The sequence below is a fragment of the Heptranchias perlo genome, chromosome 27 (genome assembly GCF_035084215.1).
Source record: "Heptranchias perlo isolate sHepPer1 chromosome 27, sHepPer1.hap1, whole genome shotgun sequence".
NCBI lineage: Eukaryota > Metazoa > Chordata > Chondrichthyes > Hexanchiformes > Hexanchidae > Heptranchias > Heptranchias perlo.
The window spans coordinates 27,865,915-27,882,559 of record NC_090351.1 but is presented as its reverse complement, the minus strand read 5'-3'; the positions used below and the strand labels follow the sequence as shown (position 1 = coordinate 27,882,559).

Genomic DNA, 16,645 nt, shown 5'->3' with positions numbered 1-16,645 from the left:
TCATGGGGGACTTTAATCTTCATATAAACTGGGCAAATCAAATTGGTAAAGGTAATTTGGAGGACGAGTTCATGGAATACATTCGAGATGGTTTCCTAGAGCAATACGTAATGGAACCAACCAGGGAACTATTAGTGTAATGAGACAGGGTTAATTAGTAATCTCACAGTAAAGGATCCTATGGGGAAGAGTGAACATAGTATGATAGAATTTCACATTGTGTTTCAGAGTGACGTACTTAAGTCCGAAACTAGAGTCTTAAACTTAAATAAAGCCAATTACATAGGTATGAGGGGCTAGTTGGCTACGGTAGATTGGGATGTCAAATTAAAGGGTATGACGGTTGAAAAGCAATGGCAAATATTTAAAGAAATATTTCAATATTCTCAACAAATATACATTTCATTGAGAAATAAAAACTCCATGGGAAAAGTGATCCACCCGTGGCTAAATAAAGAAGTTAAGGATAGTATTAGATTAAAAGAGGCCTATAATGTTGCCAAGAAGAGTAGTAAGCCTGAGGATTGGGAAAGTTTTAGAAACCAGCAAAGGACAACCAAAAAATTGATAAGGGAGAAAATAGAATATGAAAGTAGACTAGCAAGAAATATAAAAACGGATTGTAAGAGCTTCGACAAGTATGTAAAAAGGGAGAGTTGCAAAAGTAAACGTGGATCCCCTAGAGGCTGAGACAGGAGAAATTATAATGGGGAATCAGGAAATGGCAGATGCGTTAAACAAATATTTTGTATCTATCTTCACATTAGAAGACACAAAAAGCATACCAGAAATAGTGGGGAACCAAGGGGCTAATGAGAGTGAGGAACTTAAAGTAATTATTATCGGTAGAGAAAAAGTACTTGAGAAACTGATGGGAGTAAAAGCCGATAAATCCTCTGGAACTGATGGCCTACATCTGAGCGTTCTAAAAGAGGTGGCTGCAGAGATAGTGGATGCGTTGGTTATGATCTTCCAAAATTCCCTAGATTCTAGAACGGTCCCAGTGAATTGGAAGGTAGCAAATGTAACCCCACTATTCAAGAAAGGAGAGAGAAAACAGGGAACGACAGTTAGCCTAACATCAGTAATCAGGAAAATGCTGGAATCCATTATTAAGGACGTGGTAACAGGGCACTTAGAACATCATAATATGATCAGGCAGAGTCAACATGGTTTCATGAAACGGAAATCATGTTTGACAAATCTATTAGCGTTTTTTGAGGATGTAACTAGCAGGGTAGATAAAGGAGAACCAGTAGATGTGGTATATTTGGATTTTCAAAAGGCATTCGATAAGGTGCCACATATAAGGTTGTTACTTAAGATTAGGGCTCATGGGATGAGAGGGTTGTCCTGTGAGGAGAGGTTGAGTAGAATGGGCCTATACTCTCTACAGTTTAGAAGAATGAGGTGATCTCGTTGAAACATATAAGATCCTGAGGGGGCTTGACAGGGTAGATGCTGAGAGGTTATTTCCCCTGACTGGAGAGTCTAGAACTAGAGGGCATAGTCTCAGGATAAGGGGTCAGCTGTTTAAGACTGAGATGAGGAGGAATTTCTTCACTCCAAGGGTTGTGAATCTTTGGAATTCTCTACTCCGGAGGGCTATGGATGCTGAGTCATTGTGTATATTCAAGGCTTAGATAGATAGATTTTTGGACTCTATGGGGAATCAAGGGATATGGGGATCAGACAGGAAAGTGGAGTTGAGGTTGAAGATCAGCCATGATGTTATTGAATGGCAGAGCAGGCTTGAAGGGCCATATGGCCTACTCCTCCCATTTCTTATGTTCTTATGCTCTGTTTATATTTTCTCCATGCTTCCACAACATTTAGATTTGCTCTTAAATGGTCTGGTGTCTTTAACTTTTTTATTTCCATCCCATTCCTGACATTTAATTGTAGTCTATTTTAACAGCTATTAAGAGAGTGTCTGCAGCATGTTCCAAATGTTAGTTCCCCTAACAGAACAGATTGAGGGTAACTTTAAACTTTGGTGAGTGGCAGATAACTGGCAGTATCGAATTGGATGTCTGTTCTACACCTGGCTTGATTTTCTTTTCTGGTGTTAAACACATTTGTTCGCAATCTTCTGAGATGTGAAATATTCCTCAAAGTTGTCTACTAATAGCTTCAGTTTCCATTTATTCCCTCCCTCACCATATGTAAATATATAATGGGTAGCCAATCCGATACTGCCACTTTTTCGCCTCAGTTGAGGTTGAAAGTTACCCCCATTGTGTTTATATATCACTCCCATCTTTGACCACCTTAGGACTGGCATCAGTTGTCCTTTTTAGCAGATTTTCAAAATGGTCATTGTATGTACCATGAAAATTTTCAGTAGAATGGGTAGTTCTTTACCCAGAATCCATTGCAGCAGAGAAACCACTCTATCCCTGGGATAGAGCCGTGCAAGCATTCAATCCCAGAGATAGTGGTTTCTCTTCCGCTATGAATGCTGCGTAAAGAGCTGCCCATTCCACAAAAGCCGTTTCTTTCACAAAACCTGCTGCTGCCTCACGCTGTCCTGTATACACTGACCTCACGAGAATTTGAAGGCAGAGGGGAAGCAGGTCGCAAGGGGAATCCCAGCTCAGTGAAAGTTCCAGATACAGCAATTTTGCAACAGGCTGTGTCCTGTGTTTTAAGTTGTAAAAGGGCTTGGTGCGTTGAAGGCTGTCCATAGTTCGTAATTTGTGAGTGTCCGTGGCCTCTTGTATATTTTACCATGTAAGTTATTTGGGTCTCTGTAAGTGTCCGTTTTTTGCAGGTGTCAGTTTTTTGGGAGTGTCCATTTATACAGGTTTCACTGTATTTGTAAATAATTGCAGTATCTCTTGACTTCTTGTCATATTGGGATGTTGCTTTGACTAATAGAGTACTCTCGGCTCCACTTTCAAACATTAAATAAACAGTAAACTAATAATGTAAAAAAGAATGTTAAGACCCTTGTAATTTCTGTGTTCAGCACAAAGTTACCTGCAGTTGTACAGAATGTGGATCATCTTTATCATCAAAGAAGGAATCTGTAGCTATCTTTGTTCATATCTCTAATGAAGGTTCCCACCCAAAATGTTAACCAGTCTTTCTCTTTCAGATGCCAATTAATCTGTGTATTTGAGGAGCATTAAAATAATTTTTATTGCCAATTAAAAAAAAAATCATGTTTTTATTTTTAATGTCAGAAATTGGAACAAAATCAAGGGAAAAAATTTTGAACTCAAAAAACCAGAGAAAATTTGTTAAAAATCAGTTTTTATTTGGATCCTAGCCACCACTGAAGAAAACAAGCAAATGACTAAAAAAGGCTAAGTGATATTGTCAACATGCCTGACCATCTTCATCATACATTCCAGATACTGTTTCCCTCACCCACAACAAATCACATCTGCACACATAGCGGTATCCCAAGATCATGCAACACATAACATCAGATACAAGCCATTCCAGGCTATCTATCAAAAGATCAGGGGTTCTGCAGGTCTTTGATCAGAATATCTCCCTGCATGGTCCCAATCTTTCAGGTAGTGGTTAAGTTGCAAAATATATTAAGTATAGGCACAGACACAACCATCTCTACAGGAAAGCTATTAACTATTCTTAACTATAGTGTACGACAGTGTAGTTATTGGACCAGTGATCTAGAGACCTGGACTAAATCCAGAGAATGAAATTCCAATCCTATCATGGCAGTTTGCGAATTAGAATTCAGTTTAAAATATCTGGAAATAAAACACTGGTATTCAAAAAAATGACAATGATTGATGTTAAAAAGAAAACCTACTTGTTCACTGATGTCCTTTAGGAAAGGAAACCTGTTGTCCTTACAAGGCCTCACCTACATCTGACTCCACCACCGCTCCTTCCACCACTACCACCTCAGAGCAATCAGTGATACCCACATCTCGAGAATGAATTTAAAAAAAACTTTTCTGACTTTCACCAGATTTGCGGGTGGACTTGCATGTCCTTTTTCTCTGACCCCTTGGTTCTGTCATCATGAAATTCACCATTTTCACCTGATTTTAGTTGGTGGTGCAATTACTGTACCTTATACCCTCAGTCACTTCCCTGTCCAATTAAGTTACATGTCCCCATAATATTAATATTCCATCTTGGGTTATCAGCCCTTGAGGAATCTTATTGTCCAGTAAACTATAAATCATCACCCATTAAAACAGATCATTTCACAGTCTTGTCGAATGCATAATCGATATTCTTACTTTATTTATTAAACCCCTCTTGGACCTCTTTAAAATATCTATAGTTACTGTTCAATTGAGTCAGTTTATTTTTTTTGAGTGCCACCAATCATATTGTAAGTGCTGAGAGACTGTTGTGTTCTTGGAATACCCATACGACTGGGTGTCCCTGGGTTGATTTTTATTTTCAAACAAGTGATATGCAGGCTGAGTTGATGGACAGCCGAGACGGGAGTGCTCACAGTTGCCTTTGCAGCTAACTGCCACCTTGAGCACTTTGCGTCGGAAGGTGACAAAGTACACTGGGTTAAAACCGGGCCTTTGAGAGGCTAAACATTACTTCACCTTGTGACCATGCTGTGAAGGGACGTGACATTTGATGATGCAGTTAGAAACAAGCAAGTTGTCAGCCTAAAATAAAACTTGCACTCAACTTGAATCCTGAAATGTAAAAAAAAAGCCCTTAATAAAGCATGATACCTTTACACTCAGCACTGCAACCTAGCAAAATCTTTGATTAGTAAATATTTAAGCATAGCTGAAGATATGATCTTAAATTTTTAATGGCTTGGGAAAATAGAAGTATAAGCATTAAAGTAGTTTTGACCTGGGGTTCAGTCAGTACAAAATGTCTTTGGTTGTTGCCAAAGCAATGGCCCTCCACCATAACCTTCAAGAATGCAGCCACTCCAGTATTTTCCGAGACTCTGGTCCATTTGGACCACAGTCAGTCACCAGACTCCAAAGGGTGGTTACTCCCGATAGCTAGTCACCACCAAATCTAATACTATACACCCAGACTGAATTATCTGTTGTAATTTCTTTTAAAATAGACCAAAATGAATTAGACAAAGCAGGACTACTTTAAATCTCCCAAGTGTTTGGGGGCACAATATTAAGTTGGAATTAACCCTTCAAAGGCATAATTACATTAATGCCTTGTATTTTATCTAGGTTTTCTTAGATATCAATTATATTCAAGTTCGCCAATACTTAATAATTCTGGTTACCTTAATTATACTCAACGTTCACTACTTATTTACTCTGATGCAGCTTAAATCATTGATTCCCTGTATTGGGTGATGAACTCAGAAGTGTCAATTGTTATGTGTCAATCCCATGTCATGGACCAGGGAGTGTTCACAATTTATTTAACCAGTTTCTGCAGTGGCCATCTGCAAAGAACCAGTATTCATAATTTAATAATTTGATCAGACACTCTGTCCATAAATTCTGATCGGTTAGCGTCAATTACTCTAATTCAGTTCAGACCCAAAAACAAAGTCAGTATCTCAAATTAACACATGCAAACATATATTGAATAAAATGAAGACAAGTCAAGACAGCATATGCTTACGAACACCGAGTAGATTACAAATTATCTCTCTTCGACATGCCCTGTGGATAACCTATAAATCTTCTGAATATAACTGAGGAAAAATTAGCTCTTGCAGGAAAAATCAAAGATTGGGATATTTGTAATAATCTTAATATCAACTAAGTTAAGGACTACAAAGGACTAACACTTTAGATTTAAAATGGGCGGAGCCAGCGCAACTGATGCTCCACAAAGCAGTAGCTTCACACACAGTAGAGACAGTACACTAAAATCCTGAGATAGCTTGTGTCTAAAGTAGAAGAGATGTTTTCCTCCTCATTTTTCCTGTTGTAGATACTGTGCTGTGGAAGATCACACGTTAGTCTTTGAGCTCAACTTTCTAGATCTTTTCTGCTTCATCTTCTCACCTCATATTACAATTTCACCATTTTTTAATATCTTCCTAACTACATCACATGATCTTTACGTCTTTATTAAGAAGTATCAGGCTCTCTAAACATCTATTATGGTTCCAATGCCTAGCAGGCTGGGGTTTAGGTTAAGCAAAGTATGGAATGCATCTATTGTGCCTAAACTATAGATAAGTTAGTTTCTAAACATGTTTGAATTGTGAGAAAGTTCAGATCCAAATGTACTCGAGATGTTGTTTAACCTTGAGATCAGGCTGTTTGTGACCTCTGCCACAGTCAGCAAAGTTCTGCAGACTGGTAGTCTTAGGGCTTAACACAAAATTGATTCCTTACTTGCTCTCTATTCCTCAACACCTGTAATCTCCATGCTTCTGTTATTGCTTAAATACTGCTTTTAATTGTAATGCATGTATTGGGACTTTAGGATGTTTGTGGGGTATTTGCTGAATTAAGAGTCTATTAGAACTCGGAGGTTTGCAGAATTGCATTGTTTCCTTGACAGTATAGTTCTATGTCTCTATTTACAGAGCATGATATATTGGGCGATGGTTGTAGAAGTAATAGATTTGGCCATTTTTGGATTAGTTATCACAAGTGTTTGACCCGTTAAAAACTTGTTTGTTATGGACAAAAATAAATATGGAAGTGTAAATTTAGGTTTTAGAAAATAAATACAATTCACAAAAAGATTAAAATTGTTTTTTTGTTAAATTAGCAATTCAACTTAATTCCAATGTATGTACTACCTCTGGCCAGCCAAAAACCTGGAATTTTGAGGTAGTAGCAGAGCAGGTAGATTGAGTTTGACCTGCAAACAAAAACAATTACTGCTTAAACTCTTTCTTCTTTCTAAATTCATCAAGCCAATTCTCCTTGTTCTTCACACTGAAAAATCACTTCAAGACAATTCTCCCTATTTGTGTTGCACGATGATGCCATGAATGCAATAAACAAACATCTGAGGACCTAATTTTCAGCAGCAAGAGCAGGTAGAATTACAGGGATTTAAAAAAAACATGAATTATTTTTTACTGATCCACAAACTTGAAAAAAAATCAGGAATATATGATAGAAATCATTTTTTAAAAAAGCAACTTTAATGATCCTTAAGTATATTTCTGGTATTTAAATAAAATTTCAACTTTTCAGCATTTGCAATTTTTCATTTTATCTTTGTTCATATTTTGGTTACCTGATAGTCTACCTTTATTTTATGTGGTAGTATTCTTGAAATATACTATAGGGATATTGCTGTCTGAACCGTGTTTTGAAGTATATAGTCTGCAACAGGACTTGCAGAGCATTTACCAATTACACACAGTTCCTTAGAATTCTGCTTTGCTACTTTTGTTAAATTTAGTAGCAAGGAACCATTCTGTTTCTTAAACAACCAAGCCCATTTGAGTCACCCTGAGTTCATTTTTATTTTAATATAGTCATCACAATTTTGCTCAATTTTTGGCTTTCTTACTCTTTATTGTTCAGTTGGTTATTTGACATGTGCATTTCTAGTTTTTTGTTTTATCTTTGTTTGTATGTTAGTTGTCTGCCACTCTACCTTGTTTACTAAACTACTGAGAAATCCACATAAGTAGTTTCCATTTGCCTGATGTGCAGTACATACTTGCTCCCCGTGGGGTTACAATTCACTACCTAAGCCCAGAGATCTTAAGTACAGATTGGCAAAAGCTAAGTACTAGGAACCCTCAAAAATACATATGAGTACTGCTGGAGTTTAACTTTAAGATTTAACTGTAAGATTAGGCATTTTCAGCATATAAAACTTATGATTAGATTAGGTGTTTTTAACATATAAACCTTCATGTTTAGGTTAGGCATCTTAATGCGTAAACAGCACACGCTTATGAACATAAAATAGCTAGGTAGCGTAGGATAGTAGCTAAGGATCATGAAATGGCCAAGTTAAAACTTACCCAGAATACAGAAGGACAGGCTGAGCGAGGTGATGCTGAAAGCTGCTTACATTGCAGGTTTCAAGCATTTTGCAGATGAGAAAGGCGACGTTGCCCTGGGGTGCTGTAGATATTGTCAGGCTCAGCTATCAGATTAATAAGGCTGAGTTACAATCCCCTCTCCTCCAAAAGAGGGTTGTATTCACGTGGTCATTAGGCAACTGATAAGTGCAGGTTTGAGTCCTCATAAGGTGAACAGTAGATACCAGGAGCTTCTTCCAAGCGCCATGGTGAGCAGCTCACCCTAAAATGTGTGAGTATATTGTCACCATCCTCCAAACCACAACATACATACACACCGTACTCAATCAAACGGGGTTTTGGGCAATTTGGTTGGTGAATATCAAAAGTAGAAAATAACCAATTAGAAAGGAGAAAATATGGCGACTTAACCAGTGAGGAAGAAGACTTAGGACTTAACTTTTGAGAAAGAAGAAAACTGACAGGCATGATGGTCATGACACATAGGTTCCTGACACAAGTGCCTGCAATTTCCATGGGGGTTCTCCTGATTTCCCACCGTGACTTCAGCATAAGGTTGGAAGTACACCGTGAAAATTCTATCCCAAGAAGTATTATTATAAAGGGATTGTATTTTATTATAGTTTATTCCTGTCTGTGATTTTCTGCAGTTTCTTAGTTTTTCCAAAAAGTTTTAGCATTTTTCTATGTGGCAGCATGTTTTTCTATAAATAAATGTTCTTTTCATGTAATAGGTTCTCCAATCGGTTATCTCTGATAAATTGGTGTAAATGATCAGAAAAATGGGGAGAGATCGGTTATGCCAGATCTCCATCCATTTAGTGCCCCACTTTAATTTCTGATTGGATTTTCAAATGTCACTGGAAGCGGCCACCAGTTTCTTAGTTGCAATATTTAAATGAGACTTGATGAAGGCAATTTCCTGGAGATGGTGCTGGAATAGCAATGAGGCATAAACATGCCATATAAGATACTAGGAGTTGTATTTTATGTGGAAGTGTATTTAAAGAGGTCTGCAGCCTTACAGCCCTCCAAGATCTTGCACTACTCCAATTCTTGCCTCTTGTGCATCCCCAATTTTAATCGCTCCACCATTGGCAGCCTTGCCTTCAGCTGCCTAGGCCCTAAGCTCTGGAATTCCCTCCCTAAACCTCTCCGCTTCTCTACCTCTCTCTCCTTTAAGACGCTCCTTAAAACATACCTCTTTGGCCAAACTTTTGGTCACCTATCCTAATATCTCCTTGTGTGGCTCGGTGTCAAATTTTGTTTGATAACGCGCCTGTGGGACTTTGGGACTTTTTACTATGTTAGAGGCGCTATGTAAATGTAAGATGTTGTTGTACGAATATTGTATTTTGAGACTTTTTAAAACTTTTTTGTTCCTTTATCCCTGTAGGCACCTAATTGTTAAGGAGGCTTTGTGCCAAATGTTCTTCCACTCTGTTTTGGAATGCCCAATTGGAACCCCCTTTTACTTAGGTATTTTTGAAGAAAAGGCAGCAATAGCAGGATGCCAGGTAGGTCAGGCTGCACCAGAGGCAAACTCTGCCCACCCTGAGGTATCCTCACACCTATATTTACAGGCATTGAAACATCTCCATGGTCTTGTCAGAAGAGCTCTGCCTGTAAGTGTCCTGAATGATCAGGGAGGCAGTGACAGAGTTGTGCCATCTGGCTGCCTGTTTATGTTCACGGACCAAAATCAAAGTGGACCCCTCCCACCCCCCCCCCCCCCGCCACCGCCGCCGCCCAGCTCCAAATACTGCTCCCAGATCCTACCTGCTCATGCTCCAGCTTTGATTGATAGCATTCTACATTGTGGACAGGAATTCTCACAAAGGTGGGAATTCCCACTCAGTGTACAGTGCTATAAATCAAAGCAAGAGAGCAAGCCGGTAAGGGCTCCAGAGCAACACTTAGGGGAAAGGTGATTTGGTGGAGCTTGTAGGTAGGGAGAGCAGTGTCTTAGGGTGGAGAGAGAAGGAGAAAGTAAGAAAATTGCTTTTTTGCGGGGTGGGGGTGGGGGTAAAGAGAGGGGAAATGTCAAGATGCGTTGTTGGGAGGGGGAGAATAGAGTAGATAGCTGCAGCTTTAAGGTGAGGGGGATGAAAGAGAAATCAGTAGCAGCACTTGTGTGAGGGGGGTAAGACTGACTATGCTGGTGCTGTCCTGTTCACCTTATCTCCAGATCTCTGTATCATGTTTCCCATTTCAGCACTTTCCATCAGGCCTGGACCTGTCTGTTCATGGCAGTACATTTACCCTTACTCTATCATAGTCATGTGATATAAATTCCATCTAAGCTAAACATTCTACTCATCTATAATTAGTTTTAGCAAGTATTGCGGTTAGTTACATCTATGCTCATTGCTTTTAATTCTGCTTTATTGTCTACTCTTGCTCAAACAGCCTGTTCTGTATATTCAGAAGAATTCTGACAGTCTTTCTTGTTGGACTATACGTATCCTCTCTCTACACTCACAGTATAACCTACGATGCTCTTTACCTATGCCAAGCTGTTAACTTATATTGCTCTCTAAGAGAAGCTGACAGCAGCATAAGCAGTTAGAGAGGGGGTAGGAGAAGCCGCCAATGTCTCAGGGGCAGGAGAAAAGTCAGAGAATTTAGTGGGGGTGGGAGGGAAGGAAGAGAGAAGCGAGGAGCAGCATTTGGGGTGGGTGGGTGGGGGGAAGTAAGCCGATAACACCCGGGGAAGGGGGATGCTGGTAATTCTGTGGAAGCTGGGTCTGGTTGTTCATATTGAAAACCCAATTCTCTTGGATTTTTAAGGGCAGATTTTCCTCGGGGTTTTAGCCATTAATACTATTTCTCCAGGGGTGTCACCGGATCTCCCACCAGAAAAACTCTGCGGAAATTCCCAACATTTACCTTTTTAAAAAAAAGTCAACTGTGAAATACAAAAATATTTAAAAGTTAATCAATGCAACATTTGTAATATTAAAATGTAAAATTTTCCATGGGAGCATACATACCCACACCCAGAAAAATGCATCATCAGTTTTGGGGTGGGGGCAATAAACATTTGGAAAGACTGTTAATTCTAAATTGGAATACTTCACATCCTTTTTTGCTATTAGGCACTTAAAAAAAATACATATTTTTCCCATTAATAGATTATGTATTGCCATTGGGGGAACAAGTTTTTGAATATGAAGAAGAATCATAGAAAAGTTACAGCATGGAAGGAGGTTATTCGGCCCATCGAGTCTGCGCCGGCTCTATGCAAGAGCAATCCAGCTAGTCCCGCTCCCCTGCCCTTTCCCCGTAGCCCTGCAAATTTTTTCGTTTCAAGTACTTATCCAGTTCCCTTTTGAAGGCCATGATTGAATCTGTCTCCACCATCCCCATTCATTCATTCCCAAAATTAATTCATTCCCAGAAAATGGCAAATAGAAAAACATTTTCAATAAAACTGAGCAAAATCAATGGAATGCAAATTAGGGGGTTCTATAAACCAATACTGGTAGAACGTGTTCTTGGAGGTTTGATCGTGTGATGTCTGATCATGTGACATCTGATCACATGATGCTTGTCCGGCGTTAGCAAATGTTATTGCATTTATCTTATAAAGTTAGGCAGCACGTACTAAACACTTTACTCCAACTGATCCATCTGAGAGGAAACGCTTGCACTCTGTTTCTCCGTGTCTAGAACTTGTTAAATACGTTAATATATCCAATGAAGCATTAACCTTCTGAAGACATGTCTAAACAGTCACATTAATTGAAAAACATATCTATTAAAATAATTTCTCGTAGTACTATCTGACAGCTCTATCACTAGCATTTCTGTATTTCAAGATGCAACTGCATTAAATATTTATTTTCCATTATCTTTTGTAAATAACTATGTAAAGAGTGTTTTCTCTTTTAAAACAAAGAAAACTTTCTAAAAGCAATGGAACTGTGTCTGGATCTTGATAATTGGATGTAGGGTCTCCCAGAATGGAGGATTGATCTCCCGGACAATACTGCTAGCAACTTGGGAGACAAATACTTTGCATTCGCGGATTCTACCTGTGTATGGTTTATAATGTGTGTTGCTGCTTCTACAGATAGTCAGAAGGGGAATGTAATGCATGCAGAATCCAGGATCCAGGTTCCCTCTCGAACCATCTGTTGAAGCAGCAATGCATTCACCATTGTAAACCGTGAATGTAAAGTGTTTGTCCCCAGGTTGCTAGCAGTAATGAATCCTCCATTCCGGGGAACTCTCGGACAATCTGGGAGGGCTGGCAACCAAGGGTGGACATTCCACTCTGCCAGATTACCACCCAGCGAGTGAAGACGAGTATCTACCCTTATTTGTTTTGTTTCCATTGCTAACAGAACTTTCTCAAAGTTTTTGCTTCGATGAGGGTTGCTAACTCTCCATGATTGTCCCGGAGTCGTCAAGAATTAAAGATTAATCCTTTGGACACAACTGCGAGCAACCCAGGAGAAAATGCATGGGGGCATTAAAAATTGTGTTTTTTAAAAAAAATTCTTAGTTATAAAAATTTTGAAGAATCAGAAAAAAGGCTTTTGACTGGACGATACTGTTGGAGGTCGTGTGATGAAAGCTCCAGGACTATATCCAACCAGAGTAAGCAACCCCAGCTTAGATGAAATGTAATAAAAGTAAAGCCCTGTTCATTGTATTTGAAAAATGCTTCCAATTTAGTTTTATATTCCAGCTAGTTCAATGTTTAAAAAATATTCGTTCAAAAACAGGAAAGCATTGGCAAGTATTATTTTTAACTGCATTTCGAAAGTTTCATAACTTTCCAGTACACTTGGCAGAGTGACACCAGTCTTTTGGATGTGGGTGTGTGGTGGGGGGAGATGAACTCCGCCCGCGTATTAAACATTAGTGCACCTGTCAATAGAAGGATGAGGAGGGGGTTAACAACTGGCGAAGAATGGGCGTGGAACACAACCATTAATAAGACTTCCCTGCGAAGTTGAGCTGAGCGGACCGCATTCAATGAAATATCAACACATGAATGGGATCCTAGCGGCTCTTCGAGAGGAAAAACTCGGATACTCACGAAGTTGGAAATGGCAGAGAGAATGGTGCTCGCTCTCATGACCATCGGCGCTGTCTGGGTGTCCCACGTAACAGGTAAACAACGCTCTTGAGTGTTTATTTTTAAATCACTTATTTGTGACACCGATTTATTTTTAGTTAAAGCAGCAAACCTGAACTCTTCAACCTTGAAAGCTGACAAATGAGATGGAACGTGAAAGACACAAAGTGGAATAAAAAGTTAATCCTGGGCACTAATTCAAGTTAAACCACCAGTGGAGAGGGAAATTTTCAAGGTGCAAACTAGTAAATTGCAAGTTTAGTACTGGTGTTAGATAAAGAGTGATCAGTACTTGGAATGGTCTTTGAGGTAGGTTAATGGTGCAAAAACTCTGAAGTCATTCAAAAGATAGTTGTGTATATAAATCAAAGGTAATAAAAAAGTAGGTATATAAATGGAATAGAAAAGGTTAATTCTAAGGACTATTTCAAGTTCAATCACCCCTGGAAGACAAAGGTTTGCAAGTCCAAACTTATAAAGGACAAATTTAGGAAACACAGATAGTGTAGTGGAGGCAAAAACTCTAGTTAGTCAAGTGCCAACTGGATATCCCAATTGGAGGGGCAGGGGTTTGTTGATACCACGGAAGGATGAGCTAGAGGACCAAATGGCCTTCATCTGTATTTATTTGCCTTTGTTATTTTTTTGACAATCAAAAAATGTAAAGCCTTGTCGAGGTTTTGCAGGTGCAGGCTGGTTGGGGAAAGCTAAAAGTCAACATTTATCTATTTAATAAAAGCCTTTTGCATGGTATGTACTTGCTATTATTTCCTATGTCATGATTTTTGAGTTATGCTTTTAAGTCAGCATTTATAATGTAAAAGTGCTATGTCAGCATGTAAAATGGGAAAGCCCTATGTCATCATTTGGCTGTCACACTGTATTTCAGGTCTCCCAACACTAGTTTGGCATAGTTACACCATTGGCCAGGTCCTTTCCCTCTGCTGGCCCCAGAGCTCATGGTTCAAAATACAGTCTCCCTTAAATTTTCAAAATTTTTCCCCTGTTCTCATTGGCTCTAAATTTGCTTTTTTTTAAATACTCTAATCGCCTTCAGTTCAAGACCCAGCCCTACATCCAGCACCGCTCACTGACCTTTAGGCTCTGTCATTTCTATCCTTCCCATTGGGCTCTGCCTATGTCCCTCTCTCACTGCTCTTCAGCTGCTGCCATTCCTGGCCTTCTCCTGCCTTTCCTCGCAGCTCTGCCTCCTGCCATGCTTCTATCCGTTAGGCCTTACTATACCTTCATTCTCCCGCCTTACCTCTTGGCTCTGCCTCTGCTTCATTGCTGTTATATGAAATTTATTGCTTTTTAAAAAAAAATTCTGCAAGCCCAGACCCAAAGATTTATTCTGGCCCTTCCTATTACCATTTGTAGCCAGCTCTCCAGCATGATAAGAGTAGAGGAAAGCGTCAGCTTCATAGTTATTCAATTAATAGCTCTACAGCTCAGTTTTGTAATTCATAATTTTTTGGTGTCTGTTGCTGCATTAATCAATTAATTATTTAGTTCTTGTGCTTGCTATGTTATTATTAATTCAATTTATTAATTCACTGTTGCCCACTGCTCTGTTATTTTATTAGTTCCTTTGTACTAGCAGCTTTTATAATTCATGAGTTCACTGGTGAGCATTGCTCTTTATTTATTAATTTGCTGTTGACAATTTCTCTTTCAATTCCTGAATTCACTGCTGTCAATTTCTCTTCAGTTCCTGAATTCACTGCTGCCCAGTATGCATTTAATACTCTATTAATACTCTATTTGCTGCTACCCACTGCTCAGTTAATTCATTAATTCACTGGTGCCTACTGTATATTAAATTACTTCGGCATGCGGTTCCTGTTATGTAACACTGACTTTCTGTAAATGCTTGTATCATACTATTGCTATTTCCATTAAATTATGTCTGTGTTTTCTTGTTTTTCTATTGATTTTACTTCCCTCTTGAGTCCTGCAATGCTCGGTTGCCAACTTATTAAATCTCCAATTCTATTGCTGTCTCAGGCCATTCAAACCTTCCAAGTAAGTTTTAAAAACAAACTTAACTTAAATTTAAAATGTTTAAATTTTTTTTTAAATAAATAAATTCCAGCCCCTGTAATTTTTCTGCTGCTCACACTGCCATTGACCTTCCCCAGGTCCTTGTTGGTTGCCATTGACCTCCCTTCACTAGTATCTTACTAAAGAAATGAATGTCTGTGTGCACTTCCTGATTTCTTGACACATTTTTGTCACACTTTTGTGTCAACTTTTCCATTTATAAATTCCTATGTCCACATTTATAATGGGTCCTTTCTCAGCAACTGAAATTGCTAACTGGTTTTAACAAAATTTTTAAAAATTGCATCTTCCACAACAACATGTATCTTCTAATGGTTTTATTAAAGATTTTACTTGAATGCCTCAGCTTCTCCCCAAAGCCAGGGTTTAGACTTGATATTTTGCCCAGAGTTGTGACTCTATAAGCTGAATGGTGCAGTCTTTTTTTTTATTCGTTCACGGGATGTGGGCGTCGCTGGCAAGGCCGGCATTTATTGCCCATCCCTAATTGCCCTCGAGAAGGTGGTGGTGAGCCGCCTTCTTGAACCGCTGCAGTCCGTGTGGTGACGGTTCTCCCACAGTGCTGTTAGGAAGGGAGTACCAGGATTTTGACCCGGCGACAATGAAGGAACGGCGATATATTTCCAAGTCGGGATGGTGTGTGACTTGGAGGGGAACGTGCAGGTGGTGTTGTTCCCATGCGCCTGCTGCCCTTGTCCTTCTAGGTGGTAGAGGTCGCGGGTTTGGGAGGTGCTGTCGAAGAAGCCTTGGCGAGTTGCTGCAGTGCATCCTGTGGATGGTGCACACTGCAGCCACAGTGCGCCGGTGGTGAAGGGAGTGAATGTTTAGGGTGGTGGATGGGGTGCCAATCAAGCGGGCTGCTTTATCTTGGATGGTGTCGAGCTTCTTGAGTGTTGTTGGAGCTGCACTCATCCAGGCAAGTGGAGAGTATTCCATCACACTCCTGACTTGTGCCTTGTAGATGGTGGAAAGGCTTTGGGGAGTCAGGAGGTGAGTCACTCGCCGCAGAATACCCAGCCTCTGACCTGCTCTCGTAGCCACAGTATTTATATGGCTGGTCCAGTTAAGTTTCTGGTCAATGGTGACCCCCAGGATGTTGATGTTGGGGGATTCGGCGATGGTAATGCCGTTGAATGTCAAGGGGAGGTGGTTAGACTCTCTCTTGTTGGAGATGGTCATTGCCTGGCACTTATCTGGCGCAAATGTTACTTGCCACTTATGAGCCCAAGCCTGGATGTTGTCCAGGTCTTGCTGCATGCAGGCTCGGACTGCTTCATTATCTGAGGGGTTGCGAATGGAACTGAACACTGTGCAGTCATCAGCGAACATCCCCATTTCTGACCTTATGATGGAGGGAAGGTCATTGATGAAGCAGCTGAAGATGGTTGGGCCTAGGACACTGCCCTGAGGAACTCCTGCAGCAATGCCCTGGGGCTGAGATGATTGGCCTCCAACAACCACTACCATCTTCCTTTGTGCTAGGTATGACTCCAGCCACTGGAGAGTTTTCCCCATGATTCCCATTGACTTCAATTTTACTAGGGCTCCTTGGTGCCACACTCGGTCAAATGCTGCCTTGATGT

General features: G+C 39.9%; 1 protein-coding gene across 3 annotated transcripts in view; it reads left to right on the top strand.

The window, feature by feature from the left end:
* Positions 1-12,778: 12,778 nt before the first annotated feature.
* The window catches only part of LOC137344485 (sushi, von Willebrand factor type A, EGF and pentraxin domain-containing protein 1-like), a 128,089-nt gene continuing 124,222 nt past the window's right edge, over positions 12,779-16,645 (top strand). For all 3 annotated transcript variants that reach the window (XM_068007492.1, XM_068007491.1, XM_068007490.1), the window contains exon 1: positions 12,779-13,033. In XM_068007492.1, the coding sequence (XP_067863593.1) occupies positions 12,970-13,033 (64 nt within the window). In that variant the 5' untranslated portion in view covers positions 12,779-12,969. The remainder of the gene's footprint in view (positions 13,034-16,645) is intronic.